Consider the following 15,057-nt stretch of genomic DNA (forward strand, 5'->3'; position numbering starts at 1 on the left):
GCACCACGACTATTCCCCACGGCCCGCTGGACATCCTGCAAGCCCAGGAGCATGTAAGGCACCGCGGGGGTGACAGGCGTACACATAGAGGGTTGAACCCGGGACGGGGACGGAACAAGTCACACGAATTGACCACAGCAGCTAAACCCTCAAGTGCGGGTACACTCGAGGACTCGAACTCAGGACGCATAGGCAGGGCGAAGCCTGCCATGGCCACTGAGCTGCAAGCCTCGTGTGACATCACTGTCTTTTCATCTTATACATCAATGCTCAAATTTAAACACAATATCAATGACTTTCTTGTCTAACAATTATATTTTGATTGATACCGGAAAATTCCAAGAAGCTGGTGCCGATGAAATTAGGCTCATGTGAATGACAATGTGGAGGATAGATAGGTGTCAGGATAGATGATATTCAACATTTTAGAGAAATAGAAAACTCATAAATCTTAGTGATACATACCTTTAAAGAGATTGGAATTTAGATAACTCATCACTCTGTTGAATCCACCAAAGAGTACAAACCGATGAATAAGAAAATGCTTGACTCGATGTTATGTTCTTGTCGTCGGAAAATATTTTTATAAAAAATTAAAAAAAATTTATTTAATTTTTTTATATTTTTATATTATTTTTATGTGTTAATATTAAAAATAAATTTAAAAAAAATTAAAAAAAATTATTTTAATATATTTATTTTCAAATAAAAAATATTTTAAAATACAATTTCTATCCTAACTCTCTCGACAATTCACTATCTTCCACGTCAGGAAAATAAAACGAAATTCAGACTAGCTAGCTGCTAATGGGTGATAAATTCTTCAAGTTGGCAGACTTTTCAACAAAATATCAGTCATTATGTGCACCTCCTTCTAGTCTAGTTAGCCTATGTTGCTGTTTTTATTGACTGATAAGGCTATCTCCATACAAGTGCGTTGGAGTGAAGATATATTGTCAAAGCTCCACAAAAAATTTGTTGACAAAGAGGGGAAATCTTGCAGGTTGTAAAATATGGTAGAAAAATCTTCAGGTCTACTGATTTCTAGGTTTACCGGCCTGTACTCTTGTCAGTAAAATTACTGTAACTATGGGTAAGAAGCACCAAATCATTCACCGTTTAATGCGTCCAGAACTGACACATGCAGCGTTTCAGGGATCTATGGCATTTTAAACTTTCATAGTCTTTGTTTAGCACCAGTTTTCTGGTCTTAGTTTGGTGGCTAACGGTAGCAAAAACTAGTAATTTTAACTCGTAAATTCGAGGGAGGTGTAGGAGACACCTTGTTATGTACCTTAGCTTAAGCTGGCAACTAAATAGAGATAAGAGAATATAAGCTATTTCGAGGGTAACTTGGCCTCCAAAAAATAGTGGTCTTTTCCTGAATGTTTTTTTATTTGATATCATTTCATTTAAAACAAGGATTTAAATACAGAAAATCAGAGGAGTTACTTCCTCAATTTACTCCTATTTGTACTCATAGTTTGTTACTTAATAAACTAGTTATTTTGACTTATGCTTCTAAGAAATTAGCAACAACAACATTATTGACTATTTCAAACAAAAGACCAAGTAAATGATAACAAAAGACTAGTAAGTAAACCATATCTTCACCCAGACTTCCCCAGCAGTAGACTAGGATCGTAACAATGCCTCCCCCTCAAGACTAACCTTGTCCCCAAGGTTAAGTTCAGGAAATCGTCTTTTCATATCAAATAAGCGCTCCCAGGTTGCAGAAGCTCGAGAAGTGCCTTCCCATTGAACTAGGATCTCAGTAACATTACGTCGACCCCTACGAACTATGCGACCGTCCAGCACGTGAGCAGGTTTGGGCTCTAGGATTCCCTCATCTGAAATATCTGGAAGGGAAATTTGTGATACGTCTGCAGTACCTAATTTCCTTTTTAGTTGGGATACATGGAAAACATTATGGATTTTTGCAGATGAAGGCAAATTTAGCTTGTAAGCCACTGCCCCAATCTTTTCTTTGATCTGAAACGGACCAAAATATCGTGGCGAAAGCTTGAGAGATTTTCGGATTGCAACTGAGCATTGGCGATACGGCTGCAGGCGTAAGTAAACATAATCACCAACCTCGAATTCACGTTCAGTGTGCTTCCTATGCCAATACTCTGCCAATGTGAGGAATAGATGAACGAGTTCTTAATAGTTCAAAAATCTTCATACGTTTTGAGCTTCACTTAGATTCTGTCGTAACAATTGAAGAATAGATGAACGAGTTCTTAATAGTTCATCCAGTTGTGGTAAAGCAGATGATTGGTCAATATATGGAACCAACTTTGGAGGCTTGCATCCATAAACTGCTTCAAAAGGAGTATAGCCAGTAGAGGAGTTCACATTAGTATTATGCCAATACTCTGCCAATGTGAGGAATTGCATCCAATCTTTAGGCCGAAGGCTAACAAAACACCGAAGATAAGTTTGAAGACATCTATTGATTACTTCCGTTTGGCCGTCCGTTTGAGGGTGATAAGAAGAGCTGAAATGGAGACTTGTCCCTTGTAACTTGAATAACTGCTGCCAAAAGTCACTAAGAAAAACACGATCATGATCACTTATGATGGTTTTAGGCATGCCATGGAATTTGAATATGTTATCAAAGAAGGCTTGTGCAACAGATGAGGCTGTATATGGATGAGACATTGCAATAAAGTGAGCATATTTGGACAAGCGGTCCACGACAACAAAAATGACATTTTTACCACTGGATTTGGGCAACCCATCGATAAAATCCATCGATATATCTTCCCAAATCTGGTGTGGAACTGGAAGTGGCTACAAAAGACCTGCAGGATGAACATTTTCTGACTTGTTGCGTTGACAAGTTTCACACTCCTGGATATACTGTTTTATAAATGAGAGCATATTAGGCCAGTAGAAGTTTTGTCGAATTCTTTGTAGTGTCTGAAGGAAACCAGAATGACCCCCAACTAGACTGGAATGAAGCTCTTTTAAGATCAAGTTGCGAAAAGATGAATCTGCCCCAATGTATAATTTTCCCTTGTAGAACACCCTGCCATTGTGAACAGAAAATTTGGATTGATCAAGCTGGCCATTTGTATAAGACTGTAGCTTGCCAATGATATCTGGATCAGTATGAGCCATGTTATCAATTGCCTCAATCCAACTTGGTTCCAGCTGAGAGATTGAATGGATACCAACATTGGGATCACGCCTGGAGAGTGCATCTGCTACAACATTTAGTGAGCCTTTGCGATATTCGACAATATAGTTGTATCCCAAAAGCTTGGACAACCAACGTTGTTGAGAAGGAGTTCCCACCCTTTGCTCAAGCAAATATTTCAGGCTATGATGATCAGTTCGAACTATAAAACTGCTGCCAAGCAAATAAGGACGCCATCGCTGAACAGCAAGGGTGAGTGCAAGCAGCTCTTTTTCATAAGTAGAGAGTTGGAGATTTTTACCATGCAAGGCTTGGCTGAAATAGGCCAAGGGACGTCCTGACTGCATTAGGACTGCACCAATGCCACTTCCCGATGCATCACACTCGATCACAAACTTTTTTGAGAAATTAGGAAGTGCTAGAACTGGTGGGAGAGTCATAGCCATTTTAAGTTCTTTGAAAGCTGATTCAGATGTAGGAGTCCATTGAAAAGCCCCCTTCTTGAGCATGTCTGTAAGAGGTCTTGCAATCTGCCCATAACCGTGCATAAACTTTCTGTAATATCTAGTGAGGCCAAGGAATCCACGCAAGGATTTCAGTGAAGATGGAAAAGGCCATTAAAGGATGGATTCAATCTTCTTCTGATCAACAGCAACACCGTTAGCAGAAATCACATGTCCCAAATAATCAATTTCAGAGCACCCAAAATGGCATTTGGACATCTTAGCATGCAATTTATAAAGACAGAGGATCTCCAAAGTTTTCTGAAGATGAATGACATGCTCTTCCTCCGAATAGCTGTAAACCAGGATATCGTCGAAGAAGACCAGAATGAATTGTCTTAAAAATGGATGAAATATTTCATTCATGAAGCTTTGAAAAGTTGATGGTGTATTTGTGAGGCCGAAAGGCATAACAAGGAACTCGTAATGGCCGTCATGGGTCCTAAATGCAGTTTTAGGAATGTTTTCTTCGGCTATCCTGATTTGTTGGAAACCTGATCTCAGGTCTAATTTGGAGAAGATGGTTGCCCCATGAAGCTCATCAAGAAGCTCATCAACCACAGGTATAGGAAACCGATCCTTGACTGTGACAGCGTTTAAAGCACGATAATCAACACATAATCGCCAAGTGCCATCGTGTTTGTGAACTAACAAGACAGGAGATGAGAATGGGCTGCGACTTGGACGAATGATACCCTCATGGAGCATCTCTTTGACCATGCGTTCAATTTCAGCCTTCTGAAGCATCGGGTACCGGTAGGGTCGAACATTAGTAGGTAATGTGCCTGGAGGAAGTATAATGCGATGATCATGATACCGAGTAGGAGGCAAACCTGATGGTGGACAAAACAAATCAGAAAAATTATCAATGACTGCCTTGATGGTTGGTGGAACTTGATAAACGTTGTCGATGGCATAAATTTGTGAAACATCTAGAATCAGACTTGGCGGTCGGACCCGAAAAAGTTTCTCCAATTTGTGACATGAGAGGACGGACAACTCCTTTATAGGTATACCAGCCAGCCTATATGTTTTCCCTTGGTAACAAAATTCCATGGTCAGTTTAGAGAAATCCCATAAAATGGGACCGAGGGTCTGGAGCCAATGTGCACCCAAAACAACATCATATCCCCCAAGGGAAAGGAGGTAAAAATCTGAGGTAACTGGAACTCCTTGGATGTCAATAAATATATTTTGACATTGTCCCTCACTATACAAGCGATCTCCATTAGCCACCATGACATCAAAGGGGGTCTTACAAGATATAGGAAGATTGAGCTTTGATGCAACTGAAGGATCCAAGAAGTTATGAGTAGAGCCAGAGTCCAGTAGTATGTAAAGAGGCTTATTGTGATAATAACCAGTGACACACATAGTTTGGGGGTTCGTAGCACCTACAATGGCATAAAGAGATATCTTTAGATGTGGAATAACATCACTATCAGGAGAGCAGTCCATATCTTCATCACAATAATCATTTCCATCAATAAGGAAGAGAGTAAGAGATTTACATTTATGGTCAGGTCTGAATTTCTCGTCACAATTGTAGCACAAGCCTTTTTCCCGACGCTCCTTCATCTCTTCAAAAGATATCTTTTTCACTTTTGGGTCTGAAACTGTCTAGGTGGGTGCTTGGGGTCTTGGAAAACTTCTACGATCTCTTGAGAAACTCTTCTCCTGGAGACGAGCGAGACCTATTGCATCTTTTAAAGAAGTAAGGCGGAATGACTTAACATTTGTCTTGATGACATCTTTGAGACCACTAATGAAAGTGCGTGTGAGAAATCTATCAGGAAGACCATCGATTCGTTGAGCCAAATTCTCAAACTGACTTTGGTAAGCTGCAACTGTGGAAGTTTGACGAAGTTTTGACAGTTCTCCCTCTGGATCCTCATATTCTATAGGTCCAAACCATTTTTCAAGAGCTTGAATAAACGACACCCAATCATTAAGCTCACCTGCATGTTGCAAATATTTGTAATATTGGAGTGCTGCTCCCTTCAAGTGGAACGAAGCATAAAGGAGACGTTGGGCTGGAGGGATCTGATGTAACAGAAAGTATTGATCAGCTAGTAGAGTCCAGCCAGAGGGGTCTTCAGTGCCATCATATTTGAAGAGATCAATCTTTAGCCTCTTGGTCGGTAACCCGCTAGAATCAGAAGCCAGTGAATGCCTTATTGAAGGTCCAACACTGTGTTCTTCTCTCACATATTGTGGTTCTTTGGTGAGCTTTTCAATGGATAAGGTAAGGGCTGTAATTTGTTGTTGAATATCAGTCATATGGGTGTTGATTTGTTGCAGCATTGAACCTTGCTTGGAAACTGTTTTTGACAAGACATTAAAACAAGTTCCCGGGGCGTCTTGGTTAGCCATATATATAAGAAGGAGAGGGGTCTTAGGTTTTAAGGTTGTTGATGAAGATGGCAGAGGAAGCTTGGCTCTGATACCACTGTTACGTACCTTAGCTTAAGCTGGCAACTAAATAGAGATAAGAGAATATAAGCTACTTCGAGGGTAACTTGGCCTCCAAAAGACAATGGTCTTTTCCTGAATGTTTTTTTATTTGATATTATTTCATTTAAAACAAGGATTTAAATACAGAAAATCAGAGGAGTTACTTCCTCAATTTACTCCTACTTGTACTCATAGTTTGTTACTTAACAAACTAGTTATTTTGACTCCTGCTTCTAAGGAATTAGCAACAGCAACATTATTGACTATTTCAAACAAAAAACCAAGTAAATGATAGTAAAAGACTAGTAAGTAAACTATATCTTCACCCAGACTTCCCCAGCAGTAGACTAGGATCGTAACACACCTCCTCTGCACAAGTGTGTCGTTGGGAAAACAAAACATGAATTTGTAACCCTGTCCTTGCACATCACTTAGGCGTACAGTAGAATTTGGTGTTTAAATGTGTAGCAGATGTTCTATCCAGTGATCGGGTGTCCAAAGCAAGTCTTTCGAGAGCTTCCTGTACGTTTTTTTTTTTTATGAACTAATTTAGTGATTGATAAGTTATATGAAACAATATGCATTATCTTTCAGTTTAGCAACAAACAGTAGTAACCAAACAGTTGAACTTAGCCAGGATTTTTCGTGTGTTGGTTTTTTATTTTTATTTCTTTTTCAATCTATTCCTTAATATTTTTTTATATTTTACTTATCTTTTATAGGATTATTCTCAATTTCGTGATTAGAATCACGGATTTTAAAAGTTAACATAAGCTGATTTTGATTGTTTTTTTTTTAATTCTTTTATAAAATTGATTTATTTTTAATTTCATACTTTAACATTTATTTTTTTATATAATTATGTGCTCATGGTTGCAGGGTTAACAAGTTAACCTAAATTGACTCAAATTTTTTTTGTTGTTTTTTTATATAATTATTTTTTATCACTTTTATCATCCAACATTGGATTGTTTGATAATTGAGTTTTATGATTTTATTTAATTTTTTTATTAATGATTTTTTTTATATTTTATAGAGAAAGATAATCATTTAATTAAATAAAATATTTATTTTAAAAAATAAAACTATATATTATGTTCCTGTTGCAAGATCAAATATATATTTTTGCTCGGGGGACGGGGTGTTTCTGACCGATTTCTCACCATAGGCGCTGCTGCTATTAATCCTTGTATACACAGAGTTGTTAGATCTAGTTTAAACAGGATAAATAGTCAAAGTAATTGGATTGATAAGTCAATTTTACGGGTTATTCAATTAATTTATTTTTTTCAAGAAAGATTTTAGTTTTAATCCTATCAAATTTAACATGGATTAAGCCAGATCAATCTAAGAGTATGTTTAACAGTATAGTAGTATTTGTTTTTTAAATAACTTTTCGTGTCAAAATATATGCCAATGATTTTTTTTATTTTTTAAAAATTATTTTGATATCAGCATTAAAACGATTCAAAATATATAAACAAACGATTCAAAATATATAAACGGTTTCTAATTATACAACAATCTATCAAATAACTTGAACTTAAATAAATTAGTATTAAAATTAATTTAAATTAAAACTTAAATTAGAGATTTGTCAAGTTCACTTGCTAGGCGGGATGGATATACATGTTTCACTATTTTGGTTTCTTTGAGTAAAATCCATGCCCTTTTTTTTCCCACAATAATTTCACTAGTTCAACTAACCACTCTGTGTTTACATGAATTGCTTGTGATTATATATCTAGGTCACCCTTGGATGTTTAGCTTATTTGTCTATAAGTAGATAGGCTCCCCGTACTATAATCCAATCAGATAAATGTAAGAAATAATTTATGAATTCAAATATATATGAGGTTGATTATCTTGGTGTTCTTCGGATTTCAAGGTTGGAGTGCTAGTTTCCATCGGCAGATGACTGCAAACGGCCCTTGCTAGTGCCTCAGAAATTTTACCATATGAGGGCCTCATCTTGCACTTCAAATTATAGTGCATAAATATCATTGACTCAAAGCGTGATTTTCATAAATTTAAAGGCCGAATGAGCAATAAGACGAGTTCAGGTGCGGGCTCAATGAGGTCAATTGCAGGATCCAAGCACCATACCTTAGCATGATGGGAATAGTTGAAAGGATTTTGTCCCTGAAAATTATCTACCGAGCCAGATCTCGTCTGGCTCTAGAAGATGCCTTCATGGGACCTAGGCCTGAAAAGGGTCGCCTGGCCATGCAGATTTGATGGGGTTGAACGGTAAGCTCGAGCTATTGTTGGAAAATCATGTTTTCAGTAGTTTCAATCTCCTTGTCTTTTGATTTGATGTGGTTGAGGTGCTGCCGAAGCTTTGTATGGAAAATATCAATGTTGCTTTCATGTATATTCATGAGGTTGGACTACCTCCAATAAATTTGACTTTCTTTCTTATTGCATGTCTATCCGTATTTTTGAAAATTTTGATTTTTTTAAATCTGAAATTATTTTTTAAAAATTTTCAATTATATTAATATTAAAAATAAAAAAAATATTATTTTAATACCTTTAATAAATTAAAAAGTAATTTAAAATCAAAATGTCCTATCTCATCAGATTTTAATTGTTTTTATATTTTAAGAATATTTTTGAAAAAAATTTTATTTTTAAATTTTGTTGATGTATTGATATATAAAATAATTTAAAAAAATAAAAAATATATTATTTTAATATATTTTAAAAAAATACTTTAGAAATAACCGCTGTATTCTCAAACACCCGATGGAAATTGTGAAAGTTCGATCAGCATCTATTTTTTAAACACATGTTTGATACGAGGCATCTCAAGTTTTTTACATAAAAGATGAACAGATTCAAAGTCATAAGCTTCTTTGCACAGAATTGTAAAGAAAATATGCACCAAAAAAGAACGGAAAGAAGAGAGAATTTCTTTCCTCCAAAATATTTTTAGATCTTGGAGACAACATTTCTTTGCTAAACATAAGATTACTACACGCAGAAATGAAATTAAAGCACATTTTATATGATTAAGAGCACAGGAACCTCACATCTCTTACTCAAGAAGCCAAAAAAGGAAACAAAATTAAATGCATAGCATATATTTACACACAAACGGACATTCTCAATCTTGATCATTCTTTTACATATTCAATTTTGACGCCACCAATAACAGGGCTCTTGCCGGACCTAGGGACCAAAGTCACCACCACGCTATCATCATCTTCAGCCTCCAAATTGTTCAACAATTCATTAATGGCTAGTGTCAAACTAGCCTTCCCTTTCGTCCTACTTGTATGAGGCACATTCACGAAGCTCCCAGCAAACTCAGCCTTGTTCGGTCCTCTGGGTGATGGATCATCCTCGTCATTAACATACACATCAAACTTCACAAACTCACCTCTCTCAAAATCAATCCCTTCTATCACTAAAACCTCTTCTTCATCTTCTTTCTCCTTTTTACTTCTTGATTTCTTTGGCCTCGAAACCTCAGTACTCACCACTTCATCTAAATCTAAAGGGAATGCGCTGATTGCTGTCAATACCATGTTCTTTGTTTCAGCTGCCTTGCCAGGGCCAAGATCCCCTCTCCCTCTTCTGGTTTTGTCTACAGCTGAGACTGCCTTGGCATCATTGGCATATGCATCACAAAGAGTACTGCTTGCATAATAAAGACCTCCTAAACCAAAGAGGACATCTCTTCTGTTGGTAGGCTTTTTGGGATCGAGATCATTAGTAGCTTTGCATGGAACAGTGCTAGGCGTTGGAATATGTTCGAGTACTTTAGGTGAGAAGGGGAGGAGGAAGGAGCTCCTAAAAGTGGTTGGGGAGAATGATGAAGAAGAAATATACGCCATGGTTTCCTTTTTTTATATGTCCAGATAAAGATGGTGCTCGATGGTTTATTTATCAAGACAAAGGATAATTTCCGTCGCTATATATAAAATTAATTATGTACAAATGTGTCGGCAATGATGTTTGATGTCCTTTGGTGCACTCTAAATTATATCTTTAAAATAAAAAAATAAAAAAAACTAATAAAATTAGATTTTATCCAATTAAAATCATACAAAGTCATGATATTACATTCGATAACGATTTTACACATTTTTATTCTATTTGCTGGGAAATTTATTTTTTTTGTTTTTTAATTAATATAAATGTTTGGTTAGATTGCGCATATCTTAATTAATTTTATAAATTTTAAAATTAACAACTATAAAAATTTTCATGTTTTTAAAGTTTATAAAACTGTAATATCTAGAAAATAAATATAAAGAATGAATAGTTGAATTATGGTTGGCATTGCTTCCACGTCTCTCAAAAACAGAAAATGTTAATTAAAAAGAATATTATGAAGAGTTCAAAAATGCTTCCACGTCTCTCTGACTTTTTTTACGTCTAATCGCTTCAAATACGCTTTATGCTATATCTGTTTTTATATATATAATTTTTAATTAACCTTAATTAAAGAAAATTCCAATTAAATTTTAAACAAAACATCCACACTTACATTAAAATATTCATATAAAAATTATTAAAATATACATTAATTCTTACTAAAATGAGGTTATATATATGTACATGAAAACGAGAGAGGGTATAAGAGAAGTAGGTGGTCAAAATTTTAAGTTTAAATAATTTTTATTTAAAATAGTGTGTTAAATAATAAAATAAATTATATATTAAAAGTTATGAAATCCTGCCATTACGAGGAGATAACACGGCGATCTGTATCAGGACGAAAATCAATTTAGATAGCGACGTGAGGTACCATTTTTATATATATTATCGAATTAATGAGCGCCGCCCTCATCAATGAAGGCTAAAGTCCTTGGACAACGATACCAGTTTTAAATTAATGGCTTTGGGGTAAATATTAATGACCTGCTTTTAATTAACAAATTGGCGCACCTAGGCAATCGGCTGCCAAACTATTTAATTCGATGTTTTAAATTGTATTTGGATATGTTTTAAAAGTATAGCTGATTTTAAAAATATTAAATTAATTTTTTAGTGTTTTTTTAATTATTTTGATATCTTAATATTAAAAATCAAAAAATATTATTTTAATATATTTTTAAACAAAAACTATTTATAGAATTTAATACCAGACATAACATTTAATTTGCATGGTGGCTTCAACTGAGATTCGCCAACGAACTAATTAAAGAGCATTAATTGATATTATAGGTACGGAGAAATTTCGACGCTGGTGCTAGACTTACAATGCTAAGTTTGGTAGCAAGGTTATTAAAAATGTTTTTAATTTAATATAATCTTGGATAGTAAGATTAGATAGCAAGAAAAACTTTAATTAATTATATATTGATAATTTCATCTAAATAGTAAATAACATAATATAACATAATTAAAAAAAATGAAAATTTTAGTAGGTTTATGTAGTGCTATGTAAATAAATTATTATATTTATTAATCAGAATATAAAATACCGAATAATCTGAAGTGTTGAATAGTTAACGAGGGAGGGTGAGCCACAAGTCTTCTACCGACTAGAAAAGAGAGCTTGAGGTAAGAATAACATAACATTTTGTTTGTGGAATTTTAGTGGGAATTCTACGGGAATGAAATTCTTGTTTGTTTTTGTATTTTTAAAAAAGTTTAAAATTTTTTATTTTTTTTCTTTGTTTCAGGTTAATATTTTTTAGTGTTTTTAGATATTTTGATACGTTAATATCAAAAATAATTTTTAAAAAATAAAAAAATATATTATTTTAATATTTTTTTAATAAAAAAATACTTTAAAAAATAATCATAACTACACTCTAGAATCATCCTACATGAGTTCATTTTGACAGGCTATTCTATTTCTGTTATACTCTCTCTCGTTTTCATATATCTATATATATAACCTTATTTTAGTAAGAATTAATGTATATTTGTAACATTATCATCACTTTGTACATCCGAAAATATAGAACATTTTGTGTAGTATTTCTTCATTTATAAAACAGAAGGAAACATCGCAGTTGTTACTGTAGAGACAGGAAAAGAAGGCATATCAGCAACAGTGAAATCGATCTTGCTTTATTTGCTGCAAATAAGACACGAACAGACATGTCCTTATTGCCACTTGCCATATGGGCACGTATGATAGCAAAATGATTAAAAAAACAAATTAAGAGAAGAAAAGGGAAAATCACATCATGCTAATCCAATTGCTCCACGCACAAATCTCCGAACATGTTCTTGATGATCATCAATTAATCTTGATCAAACTCAATCTTGATGCCGCCAATTTTTGCTAGACCCTTGCCATACCTTGGCACCAAAGTCACAATCAGACTGTCATCACCCTCAACATCCAAATCCTCCAAGAGATCTGTAAGAGCCAACCTGAAACATGTAGTCATTTTCTTCCCATGTTTGTGCTTATGGGGCACATTCACAAAACTTCCAGCAAACTCTGTCTTGTCTGGTGCACTAAGGGAATCATCCTCATCATTAATGTACACATCAAATTTCAAAGCTTTAGTTTTGTCAAACTCAAGCCCTTGAATTACCAGAAGCTCCTCCTCGTCTTCTTTCTCCTTTTTGCTTCTCGATTTCTTTGGCCTTGCAACCTTAACACTAATCACTTTATTCAACACTAGAGGGAAAGCAGTGATTGGTGTCAATGCGTTCTTTTTCTTTTCAGCTGCAAGTGCTTCCTTTTCATGGCCAAAGATATTGCTAGCCACTTTCTTGGCTGACCTTCTTGGTGTTGGCCTGGATTGTAGCCAAGGAATTTCAACATCTTGATAAACATATCCTAGGTTTCTTGTATCCAGGCAATCTCTAACCTTGACACGAACAGGATTGGCATTTTCATCGTAGAAAAAGAATGAGGCATTAAGCCAATCAGGGTCAGTCAGGTCAGTTCGCCTGCCTCCTAATGTCTTCCAAACTGACCACATTCGGTCAACGTTCGAGTGATGACAGAAAAAGATTGGATCTCTAGCAGCTGAGTAGAAATTGCCCATGTCTTCAAGGTTTGGTTGAGTGTTGTCACCTGTCCAGATATGAACTGGACCGTGTGGAATATTCTCAATCGGACCTGCTTCAGGGCCTGGTTCATCACCAGCACGGTATGCACCACCGAAAAAGAGCCTAGGAGTCTTGCCATTAGACACCATTTGCCTGTACATAATGGTAAGGTTGCTAGATAACTGCTCTTGGTTTGAAGTGGGGGTGTCTGTGCCACTCCAATCAAGATCAAGCAATGTTGGTGGTTGGTGATTCTTGTTGCGGAGACTATCATACAGTGGTGAATTAGGATCGGCATACATGGCTGGCAATTGCATGCCACCAGGAGAATCCCAGTTCCAGAAAGGCAAAGCAAAAGTTGGATCATCAATCAATTTGCCTAAAATTTTCTCATAGAAGTAAAGATAGTATCTATGGAAAGGAAAGAAGAGCCAAGAGTTGTGAACTTGAATGTCTAAATTAGGAAACCCAACTTGGTCATAAGCACCATTACAATAAGCACAATGAACATCGGCTTGTTGCATGAAGCTACGTGGATCATCTTCAGGGAGAGCTTTCATGAGCTCAATGGCTTTTCTGTATTTAGCTATGTAGTCTTTATTAGCTAAATGAGCTGCTGGTCTAACACGTAATGGGGCATTTGAAGGAGGGCGCTTGAAGTCTAGGATCTTGGTAGATGGTACTGGAGGGCAACAGTTTGTTTCCTGCGCACCGGTGGGCAAGTCTGCTCTGCCACATTTGGAGATATCAGGAGCAGACACTGGCGCAGCGAAGGCAAATGGATCACTAAGACTTGTTGCCCCATATAGGCCTCCTAGACCAATAAGTAAATCTCTTCTGGTGGTAGGGTTTTGCGAATCATCATTTGTGGCTCTGCATGAAAATCTAGGGGTATAACGATGGTTTCTCTTCTTGATCAAGGAAAGTTGGGATGTTTTAGGGAATGAAGGGAAGAAAGTGGAGGTAGAGATGGTGGTTGGCGTGGTGGTGGAAGGAGAGATAGAAGCCATGTTTGTTTCACGAGTATGTTAATGATAAAAACTGAACACCTTTTGCCATGGTTTTATAATGAAATGGCCATAGCTTTTTTTTTTCTTTTTTCTTCTTCTTGCATCGACAAATTAAAAACGACAAATTAAAAAAAAACGAAGACTTTTCCCAATCTTAAATAGGATAAAAAAAAGTTCTAAGTTGACAACTCGATATTTATCAAAACAGTGACCAATAGCATCGTGGGGAAGCGAGGAATTCAGGCAGCAAAAGGTATCGTGTAAAGACCAGATTCCGAGGAATTATCTTGTTCATGGTACGGCATGCATTCACATGTTAAAATCTGTAAGTTTCAAGCCTTTCTAGCTAGCCATGCTCGAGATTTTCAAAGAAAAATTGATTTTAGAAGGTAGCGCGCATGTGCATAAAATTTTAAACGGGTTAGTTTACCAAATCAACTAATTACTTAGCAAGCACACAATTAAAATACTGGAAAATGCCTTGCAAGATGTAAGAGGGAAAACGACATTGTAAAGGCTGCTAGCTAGTGATGGAAGATACATGCATCCATCTCTCTCTCTCTTTTATATCTATTCGGAAAAACATGCAGAAATTATTGATAAATATTATAATAGAAAAAAACTTTTAAAAACACAAGGTTCAACAAGGTGTTTATATTTATACGAGCGAAGAATTTTTATTTTTTATTACATTAAAATGAAATTATATAATATATATTTATAATAAATCTTATACCATTCGTCGCAACCCTCAACCTATTAATCAATTACTAGCTACAAAACAGAAAAATAAATCCCGAAGGTGAAGATTACTGTTTCTCTTTATGAATTACAAATGAATCCGAAACACCAATTAAGGACTGGGAGCAAGGTTGTTAAAAAAAAAAATTTAACACGATATAAAATATATAATATAAATTTAGATTGTAAACTCGAATCATAAAATTATAAAATTATAAGAAAAATATTTTAG

The 15,057-nt window shown here is 35.5% G+C and overlaps 1 protein-coding gene across 1 annotated transcript; it reads right to left on the reverse strand.

Moving 5' to 3' along the window:
* Positions 1–9,015: 9,015 nt before the first annotated feature.
* LOC133703657 (polyphenol oxidase, chloroplastic-like) lies at positions 9,016–14,120 on the reverse strand. Its single transcript, XM_062128270.1, has 2 exons — positions 12,315–14,120; positions 9,016–9,956 (listed from the first exon to the last, which is right to left on the reverse strand). Exons 1-2 carry the CDS (start codon positions 14,082–14,084, stop codon positions 9,222–9,224), a joined length of 2,505 nt encoding a protein of 834 aa, XP_061984254.1. The 5' UTR covers positions 14,085–14,120; the 3' UTR covers positions 9,016–9,221.
* Between the last annotated feature and the right edge of the window lie 937 nt (positions 14,121–15,057).

Source organism: Populus nigra, chromosome 9 (genome assembly GCF_951802175.1).
Source record: "Populus nigra chromosome 9, ddPopNigr1.1, whole genome shotgun sequence".
Classification (NCBI taxonomy): domain Eukaryota; kingdom Viridiplantae; phylum Streptophyta; class Magnoliopsida; order Malpighiales; family Salicaceae; genus Populus; species Populus nigra.